Below are 24,844 nucleotides of genomic sequence, written 5' to 3' on the forward strand. Positions count from 1 at the left end.
ACAATGACATTTTAGTAATTCAGATTTACTTCTGTCAAATAAGTGAATATATTGTTATTAATACCTGTGTTGTGTTTTTATAAATACTTATTGTGAATGATAATAGTTACTAACCTCTATAAATGCATTGTTGATGGCTTTAAGTAAAGTCAAAACATAGGATGCAATTTTCCTAAAGAAAATGTTAAGTAATTATGAGGATGTGCACATTATACATTTTAAGTTGTTTTGCAAATGTACCTAGTGAACACTAATTCCAATATAAAAAAAAAGAAAAAGAAAGAAATCATTATAAACAGTTCTTTTTAATATTACATACTAGATTTTTAAAGGAACAGGGGAACAGCTGCTAAGCAAACAGGCAAAGACATCTTCTTGACTGTGTGCAGTTTTATTTAAGTATGGTGTGGGCTGTTGAATGTAATGACATATATGACATTTTACTAAATCGTTAAAAAATAGTTTGATTAACCCTGATTTAACAATGATTTAACTGTGCTGTTAACATGGTGGGCTGCCCACAGTAAACTCTCATGTTGGCCCTACAGTGAAAAACTTCTGTGGGCCCTGCATGAGTTAACCCATCGGGGGGCCCTGTGGGTTTTCTGTGGGCAAACCCACAGTGGGTTGCCCAGAGTAAACCCTAATGGGGGCCCAAATGGGCAAAACTGCTATGGGCCCCGCATGGGCTAACCCACTGGGGACCCATGTGGGTTTTCTGTGGGCAAGCCCACTGTGGGTAAACCCTCATGGGGGCCCAAATGGGCACAACTGCTATGGGCCCCGCATGGGCTAACCCACTGGGGGCCCGTGTGGGTTTTCTGTGGGCAAACCCACAGTGGGTTGCCCAGAGTAAACCCTAATGGGGGCCCAAACGGGCAAAACTGCTATGGGCCCCGCAAAGGCTAACCCACTGGGGACCCGTGTGGGCTTTCTGTGGGCAAGCCCACTGTGGGTTTGCCCACAGATAGCCCACATGGGGCCCCAAAGGGTTTGCCCTTGCCCACACTGTCCCACAGAAAACCCACACTTACCCACAGTGGGCCCACACTGGCATGTTTGCTGGGAAGACGACATTTTAAAGTCAAAACCTCAAACTTTTAGCGCGCCTGCTATGAGTTCTTATTTATGTTTTGCCTCCAGCTAGAGCGGTGACGTCACAGTGACGTAGGCGATTAAGGGGTCTATATACTACAATTTACTATAGTATTGTTCAAAAACACTATAGTATTTACTATAGTATTTTTTCACCTGGGTGCAACTATTCATATCACATTACATTGGTTTGTAAGCTGTCATTACACATTGTGTTTGTTGTTCTCGTTCATTTACGATAGACTTCTTCGAGATTATCGATTGTCGTATGAAAGCAAAGAACCGCGAGAGAGTTTCAAAAGCATCAAACGCTCTCGTGGTTCTTTGATGTCAAACAATCGATCTGCGCTAGCAAACAAAGTAGCTTATTAACAAAATAAGCTAGCAAACAAAATAACGCTCATTAATGTTAAATAAATCACCGCAACGTTACATTAAAGAATAGTTAATAAACTGTAGGCTACATAGCCGAACTTGTAAAAAAAAAAAAAAAAAAAAACCATTAAATTGACTAAACAGTTGGATTTAAAAACTTTAAATGTGTAAAAACGCAAACCTTTCTTCAGCCAAATCACAACTGAGGCAGGAGCGCGGCGCAGCTTTATGACATCACACCACCAGACCAAAATCCCGTTCACATGCTGCTGTCTGTATAAACCCAAGACAATATTAAGAACTACTAATGAAAGAGTGTGAGGTTCTGTCTAATAAGCAAAACGGTAATGTTTGGGTGTAGAAACCATTTATACCTGATATTACAGTATTAATATTCAAATAGCTATACATCTGGGTTGCAAGTTTAAAAAACATGTTAAAAACTGTGTATGACTTACTATAACAGAGCTCATATAACACACAATAGGACAAAAACAGATCAAAGACAGAAATTAAAATAAGTTTTTCGGGTACAGTAGGTTTTTATTTTACAGAAATACTGACAGGTCATAATCGAGAGGATTGGCTCATCTTTCAGGAAGATGAAAAGTCATTGTATGGATCACAAAGGTTGCTTGTTGCTAGATAGAGAGTAGAAGCTCATGAGAGTATTTGACAATCTACTGAAACATTTCACTTCATCATTGACTCTCTTGCTCTGATAAAAGTGAAGTATATTCATATATTGAATTATTTGTGTTCATTACAGCAATGAGAGCAGCAGCGGGACGATCACATGACAGATATAAAAAGAAAACACTGACATTATTCACCACAACATTACATGATGAATTCAGAGCATGGTATTACCACAGTTCATGTAGAAAAACATGATTTTATCATGTCAGGATACTTTCTAGATCAGGACAACCAGCATGAACCACTGAACAAAGAAACTCCAACAATTCTGATATTTACAGTAATGATGAGATTCATCTGGACTGAGTTCAGAGTTCAGCTTACACTTTTCCTTCTTTCATTCCTAATATATTTCTGAGTTATCTGGATTGAACTGATGATGATTGATTCAATCCTTGTTTTTATCCGTTCTCAGAGTTGCCAGAGCATCAGATCTGTAAATCCTGTTCAGGAGGAGCTTTATTTAAAGTGAACTGGATTAGATTATAATAATTGTGCTCATACTTCCACTGATCAAGAGTTTACAGTATGATCAGATGATCTGGCTTGATATTGTAGAGGAATTTACAGTTAAAGTAATTGTGAATTTTAATCTCACCATTCTGGCTTTTTTCCCCTTAGAATTGCATGATCTAAACTCATTTGCATGATATAAAGTCAGAATTGTGAGATGTCAGATATGTGCGATAAAGAGCAATTATCTTTTTAAAAAATTATTCTGTAATGGTAAACAAGCTTCTATATGCTTCTGATTGCTTTTAAAGGATAAAACTGCCCATTATTACTGGTCTAGGATTATTACTGGTTTTCTCAGTAATAAAAAATAATGGAAAGAACTGTTATTGTGGTTAAACCATTGTAACCACAAATTAGCCATAATTTTGCTTCACTAACATAGTTTAGTGACGGCTTAATAAAACTATAGTCACTATATAAACTGCTGTTCAATAAAAACTGTCCCTGAACTGGCACAGAACACCCACACCATTCTTAACGTTACTCTCAGGCCGTGTAGCGTCTTGTTTTTCCTCATAGACCTGTGATAGGCTGCCCTGATGCTGACATCATCAGTCTTTATGTGATACTGGTGAAAAAATTCACAATGTGTTATTGTGATTATGTAGATCCATACATCCATTAAAATACTAAGTAGATTATGTCAGCTAGCTAGTGGCATATTATACAGCATTTCCATTCCGCTAGCTTACATACCCTTATAGTCCATTAGGTATGAGAACGCATATAGCTTGAAACTCTTGTCCATTTTGGTGGCCGGCGTTTTGGATGTTAACAAGCATATCCGATGGACATCAGGTATTCTCATCTTTGGTAGCTCCTGAAGGCTTTGTGTGTAAAATAGTGCCATGTCAGCGTAGACTAGAGTGTACAGACTAGAACCAGAAGCAAATTACTATGGTTTACAGAATGCGGAAATAAGTAACGCATATACTCTATTGGGGCAGATTTCTGGCTGCCCCGCTTATTTTGAAAATCCTTTCATTTAAATGTGCTCATGGGAATAGCCTTTATACAGTAGTTCTGTTGTGTTTGTTCTGAGAAAATACGTGACTTTGTTTTCCTCGCTGGAACTTGTAATAGTCTAAAACAACATTCATATGCAATAAATACTACATTAAGGCAATTCTAAGATGGCATTCATTGGCCTTTGTGTTTCCTCATGTTTATACTCTGTGGCTGGACAATGTCATGTCCATGATCATCCTGGTGTGCTAAAAAAATATGCAAATATGAATGAGAATATACTTCAGAGATATTTACCTCATAAAAAATTCTAGGGGTGCAAATAATTGTGTCCAAAGTGTTTTGGAGAAAAACATTTATTTCACAATGTGATCCCCCCAATGTGACTTTTATTTATTTTCCTTCATTGAAAGGTTAGATTTTTGCTAATTTTATGAATTAAAGATCGTAAGGATAAACAATGCAGATTTATTTTCACAGTCATATTTGATCATATTTATTAAGGGTACCAACAATTTTGTCCACGTCTATAATGTCTCATGTGTCATGATCACCGTCAGTTCCTGGACTCTAATTCCCATAATCCTCCCTGCCAGTCACATGCACACTTTCCACACCAATCACCAATTGCCACACACAGCTGTAGCTCATCACCTGGACTATAAAAGACTCACACACACACACCACATGATTGCGAAGTCTTGTTAACTATTGTTGCAATACTGAGCGTTTATTATCCTGTCTGATTGTCTGTTTCCGTTCCTGCCTGTTACCCGTTATTGACCCGTTGCTGCCTGCCTTTGATCCTTGCCTGGTATTCTGTTCTGTGAGTGATATCTGCCTGTCTTGACCATTGCCTGTATCCTGGCCTATACGACCACGCTCACTTTTAATAAAGCTTTGCATATGGATCCCTGCCTGAGTCCAGCTTCGTTACAGAAGACTTCGCCACAACAAGGATCCAGCAGCTTTCCTGGAGAACATTGGTCCGGTATGAACATTGCACAACTGTTATTATGGATTATGCAGGGCACACGATCGTTGGAGGATTATATTAAAGAATATTTGGACATTGCTTATTGTTCTGATCTGCCGGACTGTGTGCTGATAGACTTTTTTTGTGATGGCGTTAACCAACCTCTACAGACCAAACTTAGACAAGAGGGCCCGCGTACATCATTTAGTTGCTTCTTGGAATTTGCATTATTGACTGTTGGCTCTCCCTTTACTGTGGGTGTCGCGGAGGAATGCGACACCTTGTCCATCATGTAATGGCTGCTGTGCTAGAAAACACTCACAAAATGGCGGCCACAACAACACCAAGTCAAGTCACCGCTGATCTTCATGAGCAAAGTCAGGTCACAGTTGATCTTCATGAGCCAAGCCAAGCCACATTTGATCTCCTTGAGCCAAGTCAAGTCACAACTGATCTTCATGAGCAAAGTCAAGTCACAGCTGATCTTCATGAGCAAAGTCAAGTCACAATTGATCTTCGTGAGCCAAGTCAAACCACTGTTGATCTTCCCGAGCCCAGTCAAGTCAAAGCTAATCTTCCTGAGCCCAGTCAAGTCAAAGCTAATCTTCATGAGCAAAGTCAAGTTACATTTGATCTTCCTGAGCCACGTCACATCTCCGCTGATCGCCCAGAGTCACGTCACATCTCTGGATCCGTCCGAGAGCAGAGAGGATTGTTGTCCAGTGTGGACGATCCTCCACTGACTTCAGCACGTGCAGCTGGCATTCCGAAAGCTCCGCCGGCCCCGCACTCAAGTTCGCCGGTTGCAATGCACTCAAGTCCGCCAGTGTCTACGGACAAGATGGCCGTTCCACCAGTGTCTACGGACAAGATGGCCGCTCCGCCTGTGTCAATGGACAAGATGGCCGCTCCGCCTGTGTCTACGGACAAGATGGCCGCTCCAGTCTTCACCGAGGCCGCTCCAGACTCCGCACCAGAGCCAGAGTTAGCTCAAGATTCCGCACCAGAGCCCGAGCCAGCTCCAGACTCCACACCAGAGCCCGAGCCAGCTCCAGACTCCGCACCCGAGCTCCTTGCCCTGCCGGTGCCACCCGAGCTCCTTGCCCATGAACCCGCCACGGCCTCCGTTGAATTCCCCAAGAACTTTTTTTGGGGGGGCCATATACCTGGGGGTGGGGAGCTTGTGGGTGGGGACCCTGCACGGCCACTGCCATCTACGGCCTCCGAACTGTTATGGCCGCCCATGGACTACAACCCACTATGGCCATTAATGGACTCTGACCCGCCATGGTCATCTTCGGACTCTGTCCTGCCATGGCCGCTCACGACACCTGACCTGCTGTGGCTGCCCAAGCCACCTGACCTGCCGTGGTTGCCCGAACCACCTAACCTGCCGTGGCTGCCTGAGCCACCTGACCTGCTGTGGCTTCCCGACACTCCTGAACTGCCGTGGCTGCCAGACACTCCTGACCCGCCGTGGCTGCTAGACACTCCTGACCCACCATGGCTGGTCGACACCCCTGACCTGCCATGGCTATCCGTGGCACCTGACCCGCCCTGGCTGCCCGTGGCACCTGACCCGCCATGGCTGCCCAAGTTCCTGGAACCTGCATTGAAGACCCCGTTCCCGTCAGCCTATAGATCTCCAATGCAATGAACCTATCAGTGCCCGTGTTGGGAATATAAAAAGGGAAGTGTTTGGCTGCGTGGGATGGATCATTCTTGGTACTGTCCCTTTGTTGATGTTTAGCATTACGAATGAGGGATAGTGGTTGGTGTATCCTTCTGTTCGCTGTGCACTGGCTGTTAGGCAGCTTTTAGTCATCGGCATTCAAGTAGCAGCAATCCTGCGTGGAGAGTGACCATGCATATTTTTTAGCAAGGTGAATCTCTCTGCACATCCAGGGGTTTCCAGTGATTTAAATGGGAGCTTAATGTACGTAAGTGACATGACTGCTGTTTTGCTTTGCCTGGGTCTCATCTGGGTCAGTTTTGTTATATTTTTGTACATTTGTGGTGTTTTATTTGTGTTGGAGTCATCGACACAGCATTGCGCTAGCCTGAGTGTGAGTGAGCTGGGCGTAGAGGTCTGCGCATCCTGCTCCTGCCCGCAATGGTACTATTCCGCACGCACCCGCTTCCGCCTAAAATTCACTCTGTATTCACCCGCTATCCACATATAGTGATTTTCTTCCTGACCCGACGGGTCCCGCTAAAGATCGTTTCCAGAATCTCGTGTTTAAACTTCCCCTAAAGAAAGAGAGTGATTGGGGATAACAAATATGTGACCCGTCACAGAAACCAGGGACACAAGTCGGCAGCACAACTATCGAGCAAAATGAGAAATTAGTGTTTTTTTTTGTTTTTTTTTCAAAATCGGTGATTTTCGTTTTTTTCAGAATCTGTTAGTTGAGATCACGAAGAAGCCTCTCCATGTTTGAGATAGCAGTTTTGGTATATTTAAAAGCGTACATTTTGAGGTTGAAATCGGCTTGTTTTTCAGAGATTCTAGCACGCAGTAGGGGCGTGTCATTCTCTGTGTGTATTTCCATACTGGATAGCCGGCTTTTGTTTCTTTTGTTATTGTCCCCGCCCTCCAAGGGAAGCGTGGCTACTTATTGTGCACATTGCAGCAAAACAGACTTAAAATACTCTGTCATTTTTTTGTCATAGAGACATAAGTAATATATCAATTGAAACTATAGAATGTCTTCTTTTATTTGTGTACACTCAGAGTAAAAACAAAAAGTTGTGCTTTTTGTAAAATAAAGAAAACTAACATGATGCGTGATCTCTCGTCTCCCTCTGAACGAAGTCCAATCTGATAGTTCTCAGAAAATGAACTGTAACTGTTTTTTTGTGATACTAATCACAAAAAAATACACTTATGTCTAAAGACACGTTGAAATGTCAGGTTTTAAATTGTGTAAGGCAAATCGAAAACAAACATTCTGTGTTTATGTAATCTGTATGAAAAGAGGGCCATGTCAGAAGTCCGTGATTCAGCTCATTATCCGCTAATGCGGCCACGCCCACGGAAGGAGCGCTATTCAGAGGCAAATTCTGAGGCAATACATGCATACATCGTCTCAATCGTGTATTTATTGTCTTGAAAAGTGTTGATCTGTATGTTAAAGCCATGGTTAGCGACCTCTAGAAGACATGCCGTTAGTTCCTGGTTCCTGTTCTTCTTTGGATGAATTTGTGGACTAAATGTGCACAGAGCGCCCTCCGGCTGCAAGTATGAATTGAAAACACAGAATCCAGCACTCATAGTGATGACGATAAATATTGAATAAATATTACTCCTCTGTATAGAAAATTGACATAAACATATGAGAATCCATCAATATTTCTCCAAATGTGCATGCTTTTAAGCTAAAAGCCTATATGAAATGCCACAGAGGTAACATAATTGTTCAGACACTTTGCATCACAGAAATACATTAGGCTATATTTTAAAGTATATAATACCATTATTTGAAATTGTAATAATATTTCACAGTATTGCTGTTTTTTCTGTATGTTTGATATACACCATCACAGAGGGTTTTTTCACAGCCTACCTGACTGAAAGGCCACATTATTATGCAAGTCATTTCAGGTCATTATTATGTGATTCTTTTGTCTTCTCAGGTGAGAAAATTTCATTTCATGATTATAGTGACCAAAATGATCACGGTTAGGGATGTCCCAATCACGTTTTTTTGCCCTTGAGTCTGAGTCTGATTCATTTGATTTTGAGTATCTACCGATACCGAGTCCCGATCCGATACTTCTATAATACACGAAAAAGAATAAAGAGCAAAAAAACAGATCCAGGATCCAGGAACAGTGCTTTTCAGGTTTTTCGGGTATCTAACAGTAGTTTTCAAGTACAGAAAATGGATAAAGTAATCAAATATAAAATATCACTGCATATTATCTTTACTGTATAAAATAAATAAAGATTAATCATTATTGAAGTTACAAAAACTATTCAGTCAAGAGCAGTGAGTGATTTCTTTGTTATTTGTTGTTTGATTTAACATTAAATACAGGCAGCAGGAATAGTTTTTTCCCTATAAGATATGCACGATCCAGTACATATACTCTTACACATGCGCTGTCTTTCTCAGCTAATATACGTTCACTTAAGACATAACCAGCTATGTTTGCTAGGATACTCGCCAAGACGGGCATGTTGACATAATTTTGGCCACTGAAGCGCAAGACTTGAAAGAGAACTCAGTATTTGCGCGCTGACTGAAATAAGCGTGTGCGCGCTTCGGATGAGCGCACACAAATCTTCTCACAGCTCGCGCAAGTTCTCTTTCGCGTCTTGATCTTGAAGGTTTAAATCAGCAAGGCTTAAATGAGTTAGTTTAAACACAGACAGCAATGTGTGCTGTTCAGGTCTCACCTGTATCAACACCCGGGTGATGACGGTGTAAATGACTGGACATTAGAGCAGACGGCACTCGCAGTTAACAGTTTACAAAGAGTGACTGTTTTGTCCACGCTTTCTGATTATCGTTGTTGTAACGTTTTGCGCATCCATCGACTGAAACATACATTATCTGAACTCTGTCTGTCTGTTTTCCATGTTGCTATTTTAATCAAACCATATTATGCGTTGTCATTCGAGATGGGCCGCGGTGCAAGTGCGTACCGAACCGTAAGTGGAGAACCGTACAGTTCGATTTTTTACCGAGAACCGTTGCACCCCTAATACATATATATCCGAGTCCTGATCGGGAGGTAACGTCCGATTCCGATCGAGTCTGAAACCACGTGATCGGGCCCGATTTCCGATCACGTGATCGGATCTGGACATCCCTAATCACGGTTATCACAGAATCCTGTTCAGAAAGTCCTAATGCTACACAATGAAATCAATTCACCAAGTTTTATGTAGAAAACCAGCAAATAACAAATAAAATTAGCATCAGTATGTACTTTTTCTTTACATAAACATTAAAATAATAACATTAAAAATGATGGCCAGATTTTAAAGGAGTGTCTTGCAACATGTTATCTCTAAATCATTTTCAGCCTCTAAATCATTTTTATAAAAGTCAAAAAAGATAAATTACTGACATTTACAATGCACATTATCCTTTATTATTAATAGTATGCGGTCCATGCAGCTTTACAGAGGGGAGCTTTACAGGGGGTATGGCTTATCTAAATGAGATGTAAATGAGCCCTATTGTCACTCCCAGCAGGTGAGAACAGGCGAGAACTGCAGAAACGTTAAAGGGGTTTTTCTCCCTTTAGAGCTTTTTTGAGTGCCTACCTTCAAATGGCCACAAGTTCTCCAAATATTATCAGATTTCCATGTGTTACACATCGTTGGAAAGCTTGGAGACTGCACTTTCAGAATCTGTGAATAACTCAAAATGCCCCAGAACCGACTTGTGTCCCTACTTTCCGTGACTGGTCACATATAAAATGTTGCATATACAAGATTTGTATTTGTATTTGTCACAAAGAATAATAGGCTAAATTAAATAGCCTACAACATGTCCCTCAAAACTATTGGCTAAGCCAAAATTGTATAAACAAAAACTGTTGGCTTACTAGCTATACTGCAAAATGAAATCTTTTTAAACATCCATTTAATCCCGCGCAGCAAGAAATCTTATCGGGTTCCACAGTTCCCGCGGGAATGCAGAATGCAGGAGGAACTGTATTTTCTTTTTGTTGGCATTTTTGAATGAGTTGATTTATTCCTTAAGTTTGTACCACTTTGTACCAATGTTTGATTTCTTGTGTTAATGTTTAGTTTTGTGTGTAGAATTAAATCTTTAAAGTGTGAGGGGCTAGTCAGGGTTAGCATGTACTGGTGTGATATATTTTTAACCCTACTAATGTGATGCAGGTTTATCCTTAAAGATAAGAACTTAAATCAACAAAAAAAATTACTGGTTATACTACAATCACAAAATAAATGGGCAGCTGTTTCTTCAACAAGACCACAAATTAAACAAGTTTCATCAATATCAACATATTTACAGATAGTTGAATTAAACTTGTCATTCATATATTTTAAGTTGTTGCGCAAATGATAACATCAACATGGCGGATGATGTCCAAATCCCATTCATACTTCACACTTTCAGGCTATGTAGTACCTACTCTTTTAGCACTTGTTAAATAAGTACTTATTGAAATTAAGTTCCTACTCAGTGAGTATGCGGTTTTGAACATAGCCTTTGTTTGCTTCTTCACCTGTGATCACAGGAAATTTAGCACTCTATCAGAAGATGTGTAATAGTGCCCCTATCATATAACAGTGAAACATGGAAAGATGGAAATTTCTGTCAGTAGCGGGAGAGAGTTACAAATACATGTTAAAACAGTGTATGACTTAATAAAGCAGAGTTCATAAGATGTGTCATTTTAGTAGTAATAATAAAATGATTATGTGACACTACAATAAGAATTGAATGACTGATTTCCATCAACACAAAAGACTTTGAGAAAAGCAGATACACACCATCACTCATCATGATACATACTGATTCATCATGAGCTCAAAGCATTATGGGTAGAATCTCTCTACAGTCTATTCTGATTCATCAACACAGTTTCACTGATCCATAACAAACATAAAACCCAGGATAGAGCGGTTGAGTGAATGTGGTCTGGACTGTGTGGATGAGGCTCATTGTGTCTCCAGAGACGCTGTAGAAGGACAGAGTTCCTGCACTGTGATCCACATACACTCCTATTCTCCTGATGATGGACTCTAAATCATCATCATCATCATCATCATCATCATCATCATCCTCATCATCATCATACACTCCTATTCTACTGCTGATGGACTCTAAATCATCATCATCATCCTCCTCATCATCATCATACACTCTTATTCTACTGCTGATGGACTCTAAATCATCCTCATCATCATATACTCTTATTCTACTGCCGATGGACTCTAAATCATCATCATCATCCTCATCATCATCATCATCATCATCATCATCATCATCATACACTCTTATTCTACTGCTGATGGACTTTACAGGAAGTTCAGTCACTATGTTATTGTGTTTGAATGAGTATCTGGAAGAAGAGCAGAACAAACTCCAGGACTGATCATTACATCCAAACCCACACTCATTACCCTTTCCCTTCCTGTTGATGCTCTTATATGACACTGATATTAACACACCATACCCACTCCACTCAATCTCCCAGTAACAGCGTCCACACACACTCTCTCTACACAACACCTGAGCCCAATAATCAAATCTGTTTGGATGATCAGGATACGGCTGAAGCTCTGGGTCAGTGTCAGCAATCACTCTGTTCCTCTCAGACAGACGGAGGTGTTTATTCACTGTGTTCAGATCCAGATTGAGCTGATGGGAATCTGATGGAAATAAAAAAACATCAGAATCAGGAATTATCAATTTCTCTGATATCCTGTGCAAAGCATTATCATTATAATATCTAGGTCCTTTACTAAAGAACCCCCCCCCCCCCCCAAAAAAATGGTTCATTAATATCATAGTGATATTTCACAATATTAATGTTTTTACTGTATTTTGGATCAAATAGCAGAAGAGATATTTCAAAAACATAAAAAACTTAAAGGGTTAGTTCACCCAAAAATGAAAATTCTGTAATTTATTACTCACCCTCATGCCGTTCCACACCTGTAAGACCTTCATTAATCTTCGGAACACAAATTAAGATATTTTTTGTTGAAATCTGATGGCTCAGTGAGGCCTACATAGGGAGCAATGACATTTCCTCTCTCAAGATCCATAAAGGTACTAAAAACACATCTAAATCAGTTCATGTGAGTACAGTGGTTCAATATTAATATTATAAAGAAACGAGAATATTTTTGGTGCGGCAAAAAAAACCCAAAATAACGACTTATATAGTGATGGCCGATTTCAAAACACTGATTCATTTATGCTCCGATGCTTCCTAAGGCAGTGTTTTGAAATCGGCCATCACTATATAAGTCATTATTTCGTTTTTTTTTTTTTTTTTTTTGCGCCAAAAGTCACACGATTTCAGCAGTTTGGCGGGTTTGACCCGCGATCCGATTCATGATTCGATACACTGCTTCAGGAAGCATCGGATCATAAATGAATCAGTGTTTTGAAATCGGCCATCACTAAATAAGTCGATATTTTGTTTTTTTGGCGCACCAAAAATATTCTTGTCGCTTTATAATATTAATATTGAACAACTGTACTCACATGAACTGATTTAGATGTGTTTTTAGTACCTTTATGGATCTTGAGAGAGGAAATGTCTCCCTATGAAGGCCTCATGGAACCATTGGATTTCAACTAAAATATCTTAATTTGTGTTTTGAAGATTAACGAAGGTCTTACGGGTGTGGAATGACATAAGGGTAAGTAATAAATGACAGAATTTTCATTTTTGGGTGAACTAACCCTTTAACAACTTTTAAACTTTTTATCTGTTATGATATATTATATATATTATTTATTTATAATATTTCATTTTGTGTGATTACTATTATTATTCACCTAAATATCATTTAAAATGAATGTCACTGAATGCCACATAACAGTTTTGACTGGATAGTTTAAATATTATCATTAGTTTCCTAAGTCAAAAAAAGCCAAGTGAATCAAATTATATTTATGAATGTTAAATAAATGCTTTAGAAATTTGGCACTGAAACCTTAATTACGTAGATTATCACAAACTGCAACCAATCAGCAAAAAGGGAGCATTCATAATATTTTTTTCCAATGGAAAACATGAAAAACATATTGAAGAACATAGTGTTATATTGTGTCTGAATGCTAAATGCAGAAGTTGTTTTCACTGGAGGTTTTGCAGCTGTGGTTATGGAAATGAAACACTGTCTATTCTGGAGTCTGTTCTTTATATGTGGATTACTCAATTCAGGGTATCTGCAGATACGGTATGAACAAGTTCAATTTAAGACTTTTTAAGACCTTTTTAATACCACCTTACATGAAATTTAAGACCAAACCTGCGATGGAAACACACACACACACACACACAATATATATATCAGGATTGTGATCAGCTAGAGATAAAAAAAGCAGGAAAGTCTGACCCTGCACCCAAGCCACGCCCCAGCACCTTTTTTTTTAAATAATATATATTTATCACATTAAAAGATATGTCATATATTGTAATAATGCATATTATTGTTCTGTAAAATTAAAAAGCAGCATTTAATAATCATGATAATAATTAATATAATATAATATATTAAATGTATTAATAGAATTGTTATTATTAAAGTACCTGCGAAAAGTTTGGAAACAATTATTGATTTTAAAATCAAAAATTTTAAAATCAAAAAGTCCCTTCTGCTCACCAGGGCTGCATTTATTTGATCAAAAATACAGTACAAACAGCAACATTGTGAAATATTCTTACAAATAAAAAAAAGTTTTCTATATTTTATTAAAAAAAAATTATAAAATGTAATTTATTCCTGTGATCATTTTCAGCATCATTACTCCAGTCTTCAGTGTCACATGATCCTTCAGAAATCATTACAATTTGATTTGATGCTCAAGAAACATTTCTAATTATTATCAATGTTGAAAACAGTTGTGCTGCTTAATATTTTTGTGGAAATGGTGATATTTGTTAGTTTTCTTTGAAAAATAGAAAGTTAAATGAACAGCATTTATTTAAAATTATTACATGTATTTATATTATTTATTAAAGCATTTATTAAATAGAAATATTCTGTAACATTTTTAATGTCTTCACTCCACTCACTTTATCACTAAAAGTATGACAAATTAAAGTATTAATTTTTCTATTTTTTTAAATCCTACCGCAAATGTTTAAATTGGATTTCCACAAAAATTAAGCAGCAAAAACTGCATTTTAACACTGATAATATAAATAGTGGATGTTTCTTGAGCAGCAAATCAACATTTCTGAAGAATCTGTGACACTGAAACTTTGTAAACAACAACAGTATTATAAACAATTCTAATGACAAATGTTGCATTCCCAAATCCAAATTTAAACGTCACAAAGTAGCACTTACAGTGAATCGAAGCGCATTGACCCATTTGAACTCTTTTAGGGACCGTTCATATGGAAAACGCGTTGGCGCCGCTTTCTCCTCCTCGGGCGCTGTGGTAGCGTCTGCCGTTACTAAGCAACCATGAGCTGCGCTCTCCATGACGAGTTTGTTTCAGCAAAGGATATAGACCTTATGTAGCCCCGCCCCTTTTCAGCGTTGCGCTCGTTGTCTTTTGACTTCCGGTTTGTATTTCCACAGCGATATTACATTTATGAATGAACTGCTCGTTTAAAAATCTTCCCGACCTACTGACATTTGTTAAGACATCTGCTTCAAACATAACAATGCTCATGATAACTTTCATTGACTCTACAACAAGTAAATCCACTTAACCAACTAATTATTCTTTGACAGCGATGCCATAGAAATGTACAGAGCTACCGCAAAACGGAAGTTCAAAGACAATTTTATAAAGATGGCGGCGCGCTTGTTTCTCTGGTAAATAAGGTCTATAGACCTTATGTAGCCCCGCCCCTTTTCAGCGCTGCGCTGGTTGTCTTTTGACTTCCGGCTTGTATTTCCACAGCGATCTTATGTATTTATGAATGAACTGCTCATTTTAAAATCTTCCCGTTCTACTGACATTTGTTAAGACACCCGCTTTAAACATTACAATGCTCATGATAACTTTTGTTAACTCTACAACACGTAAATCCACTTCACCAGCTAATTATTCTTCAACAGCGATGCCATAGAAATATACAGGGCTACCGCAAAAACGGAAGTTCAAAGACAATATTCTAAAGATGGCGGCGCGCATGTTTCTCTGGAAAATAAGGTCTATAGATTTCCAGCACCGAAAATCACTTGCAGTAGCTTTGCCACAGCAGATTTATTTAAAAATGTGTATCCGTGTACAGCTCTGATCAGATATTCCTACATCTTAGCTGACCTTTGTCCCGCAGATGGCGCAGCGTGGCACTGGACCATTCCGTCGTTGACGTATTAGAAAACATAAAACATAACATACATAAAACATATAAAACATCTTACTGATCTGCATGATTCACATGCGTCATGATTTTAGACCTAAAAAACGGAATTCCGGATATATTCCGTCACATTACAGCAAAAGATCCATTCAGATGCTCGGCATGTGCGTACCGCTTTAATGCCCGTTGTACCCAGTTTAAAACATTTTCTACAAACGGCGCAGTTTGCCTCGTAGACATTTACCGGCACCGGCCTTAACCACCAAGAGAATTCATCTTTCTCGAGCCATAAATCATTACATTTGCACTTACCTAAGGCTACCTGCTACCTCAATTCTCTCTGATGACGCAACGCAATAACTACCGCGAGAAAAAAAATCTTCTGTCCAATGATCAGTCAGTCATTGGGTCTGTCAGACTATAGAAAGTTTTGCGGTAATGCAACGAAAAATATTTAAGACCCCAAGGTACGCTTGTCAGTTATAAAATTATGTCTAAAAAATACACGAAACCGGACGGAGACATTTCACTCGCTCGGTCCCATACGGAATTTAATACCTCCCTTGCGAAAATTCAAGACATTCCATACAATTTAAGACTTTTTTAGGCCTTAAAAACCAAAATTTATATTTAAGACTTTTTAAGGATCCGCGGGGACCCTGCCAATTAGCTGGATTTAATTGTTGACTTTTAGAAAGTATAATGCATTAAAACACATGACAAACAACCAATTTCAGAATCTGCAAATTTATAATGCATTTTTAACTTTGGTTATAACTATTTATGAAAAGATATTGAGAGGCGCGCTAAGCATTTAAGACCTGCCAGACCTGGTTATTTCAGCCCCCCTCCTCTCTCTCACACCCACTCCAGTCAGTAACCTGGTGAAGGGCGGAGATTTAAAGGACGAGGTGTTTTCTTTCTCCTTCTACAGGAAGAACATGAACACACTCAGTGAGTTTTTCTGCTTGTTTTCTAAGTGACTTACATTGTAGGAAGTCGTTCCTGGTCCTGGGAACAATGTTGGTGAAAGTGACTGTGGAAATCAACAGACATGAAGAGTGTGATTATCATGTCAAGAGAAAATTATCCCTGCATCCATTCCTAAGACATTTCTAATATGATCTTCTACATGATATGAGATGATGGAGGATCATTTCTGAGAGCAGATGAATCTCCAGGACTTTACCTCTGTTAGAGATCTTCTTCAGCTCCTCTTTGCAGAAATCCTCCAGTTTGTCGCTCAGCTGACAGACAGATTCTCTCACAACATCAAAAGAGGAGAGAGAACTGAAGGGATCGTCATTTACGTCTGTAGATTCAGGAGGAGCTGAGAGAGACTGGAAACTCTACAGAAATCAACATAAATGTAACAGATCAAGAGCATCAATGGAGATGATGACAGGGTTGAGTAGATTTGATCAGGAAAAGCAGTTGAAAAGCAACGCGTAGATTGACCATTATTTATAACTTTTGAGCAGTTAGTGGCTCTTAAATTCACAAGGACTCTTTGGACACGATCACAAGGTCAGGTTTTGTGTGGTTTAAATACGCTGAAGCAGAGGTAAAATACAGCCTCAAATCCTGTTTGAGGACTAAATATTTAAAATATTAATGAAATTTTGAACTGTTGTCATCTGGAAGCTCAATGTATCTTTCAGGAAAATGCTTCCAAAGAGATTTCCAGAGAACTGCATTTGTAACGTCTCGGTTACAAAGGTAACCCTCGTTCCCTGAAGCAGGGGAACGAAGACGTACGTCGGACAGACCGACGAATAGGAATCTCGCTAGAGAGGCCAATCTACTTCGAGTGTAACTAAAACGAGCCAATGCACATTGGCATGCAATCATATGCATCAGCTGCTCGCCTCGCAGTGCGGGTATTTAATGAGCAGCAGATGCGTTGCATCTTCAGGTTTTTGTTGAGGAGCCGAACAGGATAAGTGGTAGCATCAGCGGGGTACAGCAACTGTGTTCCCTCCTTCAGGGAACAAGGGTTACCTTTGTAACCGAGACATTCCCATTCAGTCGGTCACGTTCGACGTACGTCAGACAGACTGACGAATAGGAATCCCTACCAAAGCACCACAGGAGCTACCCCCTTCCAGCGCTCTGTTGTAAGCCACCTGAACCCCCTTGCTTGAGGATGGTGGGACAGGGCTAACACAGAGAGTGTCAATCACTGCTGTTCCCCAAAACCCACTCAGTGAGACTATTGGATAACACTGGGAAAGCGTACCCTTGCACTGGGAAAGAAACGCTGCGGAAACCACATCCTTCCCCGAAGGAGTTATGTGGAGAAGTACATATGGACTAACCCCGTAGGGCTGTACTACATATGGAAGAACTGGGGTGACTCCAACCCAATGAGAGATGGGTTCTCCCAGAGGGAAAGACACGACCCTTGAACGCAAAGCGCAGGAACGGCCTGTGTTGAGGAAGAATTGAGAAAGTACGCGTCCTTCAGGTCGATCACTGCAAACCAATCTTGGGGACGGATGCACTCGAAAATGCATTTCTGCGTGAGCATTTTGAATGGTAGCTTGTGGAGGCACGAATTCAAAACTCCAAGATCGGTCGTAACCCACCACTTTTCTTGGGTACAATGAAGTAGGGACTGTAGAACCCTGACCTCATATCAGCTGGAGGGACCGGCTCTATCGCGTCCTTTGCCAGTAGGACCGCGATCTCTGCACGCAAGACATGGGCATCGACAACTTTCACTGCAGTGAAGTGGACGCCCCTGAACTTGGGGGGGCGCCGGGCTAACTGAATCGCATAGCCGAGCCTGATGGTCCGAATGAGCCAGCGAGACGGACTGGGGAGTGCTAACCAGGCTCCGCAAGCGTACCCGCAGTGGGGCAGCGAGGTGGAACACAGGGACGCGGCTCGGGGGGCTCTCTTAGCGAGGCGGCCTGTAGCGGGGTCTGAGTGTGCTGTGCAACACTTACCTGGTTCCACGGTCGGGCAGGGGTGCAGGAGAGGCTTTGGCTGCCTTCTCGAACTGCACACTGCTGCCCTCTGGTGAAGAAAGAGGGGGATGAGAGTGGTGAGGTTTTTCTCCTCCCACTGCTCTCCAAGCCCTCTTCAGACCTGGAGTTGGAGGAACTTCTCCTTTTTTGAAAATTTGGGTACCGCTGGCTGTTGGACCAGCGGCGGAACAGAAACAAACCCAACAAAAGGATTTACCACCCAGCCCTCCTTAGGGGGGGAAGAGCAGCCCCATCCATCTCTGGGTCACCCGTCTCTGGGGTGATTTTTCCACCAACCACTCAAACAGCAGCAGAGACGGGAGGCGTCATCTCCCTGCAGTGGACACAGTAGAGCAGGCTGGGCCAGAGTTTTTTGCAGGGGACGACACCCTTGGCAACGAGCAGACTGAGGGGCAGCCCAAGAGGAACTCAATGGTTTGTCATGGGAAGCTCCCCGGTCTGCTACTAACTGAGGAGAACTGTTGGGCTCAGTCCCCGACAGTGTCACCAAAAAGGTCACCTTGTGAGATGGGAGCGTCGAGAAAGCATTTAGCTTGACAACCTCATGCACCTCCACAAGGTAAGCCAGGGGGCGCTTCTGGACCACTGAGGCCGTGACTTGATCACGGTTAGTCAACAAGCGCAGCTCAACCCCGGCTCAGAACTACCCTCATACATAAAGAGTGCCTTGGCCTCACATGCAGGGTGGGTGTGGTCTGCGCACAGCCACCCCACCCAAGAGGGTAGTGAGAGAGGAAAAAACGTATGCAGATTTTGGCACTTTTGGCGTTCCATATTTATGGCACCAATATAGCTCCATACTGGCAAGTTTTCCATGCACATCCGGAACACCCAGGAAAGCATGGCTGTAAACTCTGAATCTGAGTCAGCATAAGCACACACCATTACAGTGGGCAGCGTCACCCTCATTTCCAGAGCATAACAGCACTCTCTCCGATGCTGCAATTGACATTTGACCCTCAGCTGGAGCTCTGAATGAAATGCTAGGTTCCCCTATGAGAAGGACCAGCAATCCAATCCAGAAACTGCACAGCTTGCAATGCACTAGAGAGGGAGGGGCCCTAGGGGGTTGGTTCCCCGAAGGAACCCCTCAACCTCAAGTCACCCAAGCCATTTCACCAAAGTAGACCTCTTCTAGAGCACCAGAGAGGGCGCTACAATGGTGATTAGGCAAGGAGACCGCGCATCTAGAGCGCCGAGTGAGCGCTGGGTTGCCGTGACAACCCGCACTGCAGTCCAACAGCTCGATGGCACACGACACGCAGAGGAGGGAGAGGTTTGCTCTCGCTGATCTCCACGGTCTCCCAGAGTGTCGGGCAGACCCGCGGCTTTGCTTTTATGCACAAGCAGCAGCTGGCCAACAACAGAGGGGACTCAAGCTTCCCGGAGAAAGAAGAGTCATGACCGGCGTGTCGACGTGATCATGTTCTCATACGAAAACATGAACCACCCACGAGCATCATTTCAGCATGCGCCCAGACATGTGAAACAGTGATCATGGCCGTCAGTGAGGACAGGAAACGACCGCATCCAGAAGCACACAAATAGAATGTCATCTTTAAAAAGAAGCAAGCTCTACTTGTGTAAGCTCTTTTAGGGACTTTACTCTTTTAAAGTGCTGAAGCACGCAGGGGAACGGCCGCCGCAACACAGACAGGGATTGTGTGCAGCCTGTCGTGTGCTCTCTCTCTTTGAAGGTGCTCACTCTTACCAGCCGTAAAAACGGCTTTCAGCGCTCAAAAGCGCACCGTACCGGCCGTGAGTCTGACGTATGTCGAACGTGACCGACTGAATGGGAAGTGTATCTCTTTCAAAAGAAGAAGATCAGATGAGAGTCTGACTGATGATTATATAATAACTGAACACACAGATCAACACTTCAGTCAACGGCTCATTCTGCTCTCACAAAATGTTTCTCTGTGAGTCTCTTGCTCAAGTCCACTATGATCCTGTTCTTCTAGATCTGTTACCTGCAGGAAATGGATGTGATCCTGTGTGTGTGAAAGCTGCTCCAGCTCAGCATCTCTCCTCCTCAGATCATTGATCTCCTGCTCCAGTCGCTTCAGTCGTCCTTCAGCTAGACTCACAGCAGTCTTTTCCTGATCTCTGATCCGCTGTGTGGCCTCAGAGCGGCTTCTCTCAATGGAGCGGATGAGCTCAGTGAAGATCCTCCCACTGTCCTCCACTGCTGTCTGTGCAGAGCGCTGTTAGGACACACATCACAATCACACAGTGGCTTCAGTGAGTCCTGACTGAGACTTCTCAAACTTCTCTTTCTCTCCAGACTTACCTTATGAGACACCACAACCTCTCTCAGCTGCTGAAGATCTTTCTCTCTCTGCTGGATCCTCTGCTGGAACCACCTCTGCGTCTCCTTCAGCTGGTGCTAAAGGACAAACCGATAACAGGAGAAACATCACATAAATCATCAAGTAAACAGATATGAATACAGTATCAGTGAAGTGCTGAGATTGAGGGGTTAAAGATCTTGAATGATAAGGTTATAGGTTTATTCATAAATGCCAGAATTATTTAATCAATGTCTAGTTTTATAGGGATAGTTAACCCAGAAATGTAAATTCTTTCATTGACTACGTTTACATGGACAGCAGTAATCTAATTACTGACCTTATTCTGAATAAGACAATATTCTGATTAAGGTGTTTACATGAGTTGCCTTTAGAATATTCCTTTCATGTTCCCGTTTTACGTTATAGAACATAGATCGATTAATGGCAAACGTCATTACATCCCCACGGCACGCCGTCCAATGTTCTCAACAGAATTTCATGTATCACCACACAGTTCGTGCCATATACAGTTTTGGGTGTTTAATTTTTAATCTTACGAAAGCTTCAAGTGCAGTTAATTATTTGACATGCAATATGCGTGCAAATAGATACGGAGCCCCGCACATGACATGCAAGAAGAAAAAAAAATAGATTGTGCGCACGATTTACTAATTCGTTCCCTTGATTTATAAATTATGCGCATGATTTATAAATTGAGGGAACAAATTAGTAAATCGTTCGCATGATTTAGCCTAGGCTACAATTTATTTTCCCTCTCATGTGAGGGGCTCTGTAAATAGACAACGGTGGATACAAATTCTCCAGCAACAGGCCTCCTGTACTTTAATTCGGCAACTTTCATTCATGCCACCGCGACAAACTCAGGTACTGGATGAGAGATGAGGTGAGAGGAATTTGATTTGTGGCTTCTTGCTTGAAGCTTGCTCTCTTGTTTGCTGTCAAAACGGTTGACCACTGCCATGTGTGTATGTGTCCTGTAGCAAAGTGCGGCGAAAACTCCCACATGACGTTAATAGTGTGATTAAGGTGTGTACATGTCTACAATGCACTCCAATAATGTGACTAAAATAGGAATACTGCACCTGTCTTAATTCGATTTGTGTTTACTTCGAGTATGACTTTAGTCGGATTAAGGCAATAAAACATCACTGTTTGCATGTCCTTTCTTAATCAGAGTATTGTCTTAATCGTATTAATATCGGATTACTGCTGTCCATGTAAACGTAGTCATTGTTTACTCATCCTCATGTCTTTACAAACTTGTATGATTTTTTCTTGCAGAACACAAAAGAAGATATTCTGAATAATGTCTGTTTCTAGAGCCCAAATCAAATATGATGACGCATCAGTAATAGCAAACCTCACTGGCTGATGCATGTCACATGACAGGCCAACATATTTGATTTTTCCTATCACTTAAGAAGACTTATGTTGTGTCTCAATTTGTATACTATGCATCCTAAATAATATTAAAAAATTAGAATTACTGTGTCCCAATTTAGTAGACCACCTGAGTATCTTTGGAATAATCATACTATTACTGTTTATAATATAGTCATATTTTATTTTTCCTATCGCTTCAGAAGACTTATGTTGTGTCTTAATTTGCATACTATAGGGTTTTTCTCACTGCGCTTAACCCCGGGTTATCGTCGTTCTAAACACAGCATTAGATGTGGGGTTAGCTCAGCTTTTTACCTGGGGTTATAAAACTGCTCTGGAGCAGGGTTAGCCCTGCTTTTGCGGTGTATAAACAGTTGTTTCTGCATATGAAATGTCAAACAGCTATGGAAAATGCGATAATTGGAGTGAAGAAGAGACCGTCATGCTTATCTTTATAGTTCGAAATGTTCACTCAGAAAAAAACTTGATATTTCAGTCAGCAATGAGGACAAACAATGCTAGACCCTTTATGTAAACAGGTTACATGCTGCATTTGTCCAGTAAGTGACACTGAGACCCCAAATATGCAGATAAGGACTTTTTCCCAGGGTTTAGGAATGTGCAGTGTGAAACGGTAGCTCATGAATACCCAGGGTTAGCTGTTAACCCCGGGCATAGTATAAGCAGTGTGAAACATGAATAAAATAACCCAGGATTTAATTTACCAGGGGTTTAGAATGACCCAGGGTCAACTATTTCAAGTATGAAGAGCCCTTATGTGTCCTAAATAATATTCAAAATTAGAATTACTGTATCCCAAATCGTAGTATGATTATTCCAAAGATAACAGATGGTTTACTATTACTGTTTAGAGTCCGAAGTGAAGATCGGCACACACTCTGACGGATAATATTGACCACAACCCATTGTGCGATGGATGACAATTTGATTTGAACTAAAAAACATTAACAAAAAGTGTTAAACAATAAACATGGTAGATGGGCAAGTCTGACGATTAAGTAGAAAGGTTTAGATAAATAAGTTTGAGTGATTAAAAATCAGAATATAACCTGGCAAAAAGATCTTTATTCAATGTTATCCACATTATTTTTCATCTGCAACAGCATTGTGAACTTTTGTAATGATACGTTTGCATAGTGATAAAAGATAATGATTTAAAAGATAATGACAAACACAAGAGGAGAGTCTACTAATGAAAGACCCACTGCTGGCAGATCAACCTGATACTACATTTCTCCCTGAAATGGTAGGAAATTAAATTAAATTGAATGTGGAGGACGTTAACTGAGACAAGATGATTGACAGGACAGTTTAAACTGTGACAGGATGTGTGTAACTGAGTGATAGAGATGTCCGTTAAACCAACCATCGCTGGTTATGGTAAAGCATGTTACATTCCTGACACACAAGCTAAGCAGTAGATCAATCAGAACAGACTGGGACCGGCTGACCAATCAGAGCAGACTGTGATTTTTGGAAGACACATTTTAAAGAAATTGAAACTAAAACAGTTTACTAAAACAGTGCTCAGACAGAGAGTGTAAACGAACATTAAATGATGTAAATGTATTCTAGTAGACCCCATGAACAAAATTATGAGCCTGAGATGAACATAATGGGACTCTTTAAGTTCATACCTGTTTCTCTGTCCTCTGTGCTGCAGCTGATACAGTGTCATGGTTTTTATGTTCATACATCGTACACAGCACACATATACACTCCTGATCAGTGCGGCAGAAAACCTCAAGGATCTTGTCATGTTTCGGGCAGATCATCTCCTGCAGTCGTCCAGTGGCTTCAGTCAGATTGTGTCTCTTTCCTTTAAACCAACTCTCATGTTGTTCAAGGTGATTCTGACAGTAAGAGTTCAGACACACCAGACAGGACTTGACGGCTTTGTGTTTTCTTCCAGTACAGACGTCACACTGCACATCTCCAGCTCCAGCGTAACAGTCAGCAGTAAGTTTAATCTTCAGTTTCTCCACCATTTCAGCCAGAATGATGTTTTTAGCTAAAGCAGGTCTTGAACTGAAGGTCTGTCTGCACTGAGGGCAGCTGTAGACTCCCATCTGATCCTCCTGATCCCAGCAGCCTGTAATACAGATCTTACAGTAACTGTGTCCACAGTGGATGGTCACTGGATCCTTCAGGAGATCCAGACAAACTGAACACATGAACTCATTCTGATCCACTGAAATTCTGGCTTCTGCCATTTTACTGCATGAACACAGAGACACAAACACACAACAGCTCAACTACACTTAAGTTTCTCTTTCTCTGAACTGATTTCCTTTCCTTTCCTTTCCTTTCCTGGTTCTGTGTGTTAGTGACGTGTGTAAAACAGGTGTGTCTGTAAAGCAGCTTCCTGATTCCTGGTCCTGAAGAGCCTTATTGCTAATAAGTTTGTCATTTTCATGTGTGTTCCCACACACATTTTGTTTAATCAGTCTCAGAAACACACTATAAGTTAGAGAAAAGCAAGAAAACATCCTTATAAGTTCAATAAATCTGTA

The 24,844-nt window shown here is 40.9% G+C and overlaps 1 protein-coding gene across 1 annotated transcript; it reads right to left on the reverse strand.

Moving 5' to 3' along the window:
* Nucleotides 1–10,836: 10,836 nt before the first annotated feature.
* On the reverse strand, nucleotides 10,837–24,618 carry LOC125244447 (tripartite motif-containing protein 16-like). Its single transcript, XM_048154530.1, has 7 exons — nucleotides 23,969–24,618; nucleotides 20,906–21,001; nucleotides 20,586–20,819; nucleotides 16,812–16,971; nucleotides 16,611–16,658; nucleotides 11,336–11,990; nucleotides 10,837–10,840 (listed from the first exon to the last, which is right to left on the reverse strand). The coding sequence occupies exons 1-7, from the start codon at nucleotides 24,542–24,544 to the stop codon at nucleotides 10,837–10,839; spliced, it is 1,773 nt and encodes a 590-aa protein (XP_048010487.1). The 5' UTR covers nucleotides 24,545–24,618.
* Nucleotides 24,619–24,844: the final 226 nt, after the last annotated feature.

The sequence above is a fragment of the Megalobrama amblycephala genome, linkage group LG14 (genome assembly GCF_018812025.1).
Source record: "Megalobrama amblycephala isolate DHTTF-2021 linkage group LG14, ASM1881202v1, whole genome shotgun sequence".
Lineage (NCBI taxonomy): Eukaryota > Metazoa > Chordata > Actinopteri > Cypriniformes > Xenocyprididae > Megalobrama > Megalobrama amblycephala.

What these genes read in the sequence shown, in the direction of transcription:
- LOC125244447 (XM_048154530.1), bottom strand. Translation starts at nt 24,544, where the DNA reads ATGGCAGAAGCCAGAATTTCAGTGGATCAGAATGAGTTCATGTGTTCA. An exon ending in CACAGAGGACAGAGAAACAG is followed by an intron (nt 21,002 to 23,968) that starts GTATGAACTTAA and finishes TTTGTCCTTTAG; the next exon opens with CACCAGCTGAAGGAGACGCA. An exon ending in CAGGAACGACTTCCTACAAT is followed by an intron (nt 11,991 to 16,610) that starts GTAAGTCACTTA and finishes TATTTCCATCAG; the next exon opens with ATTCCCATCAGCTCAATCTG.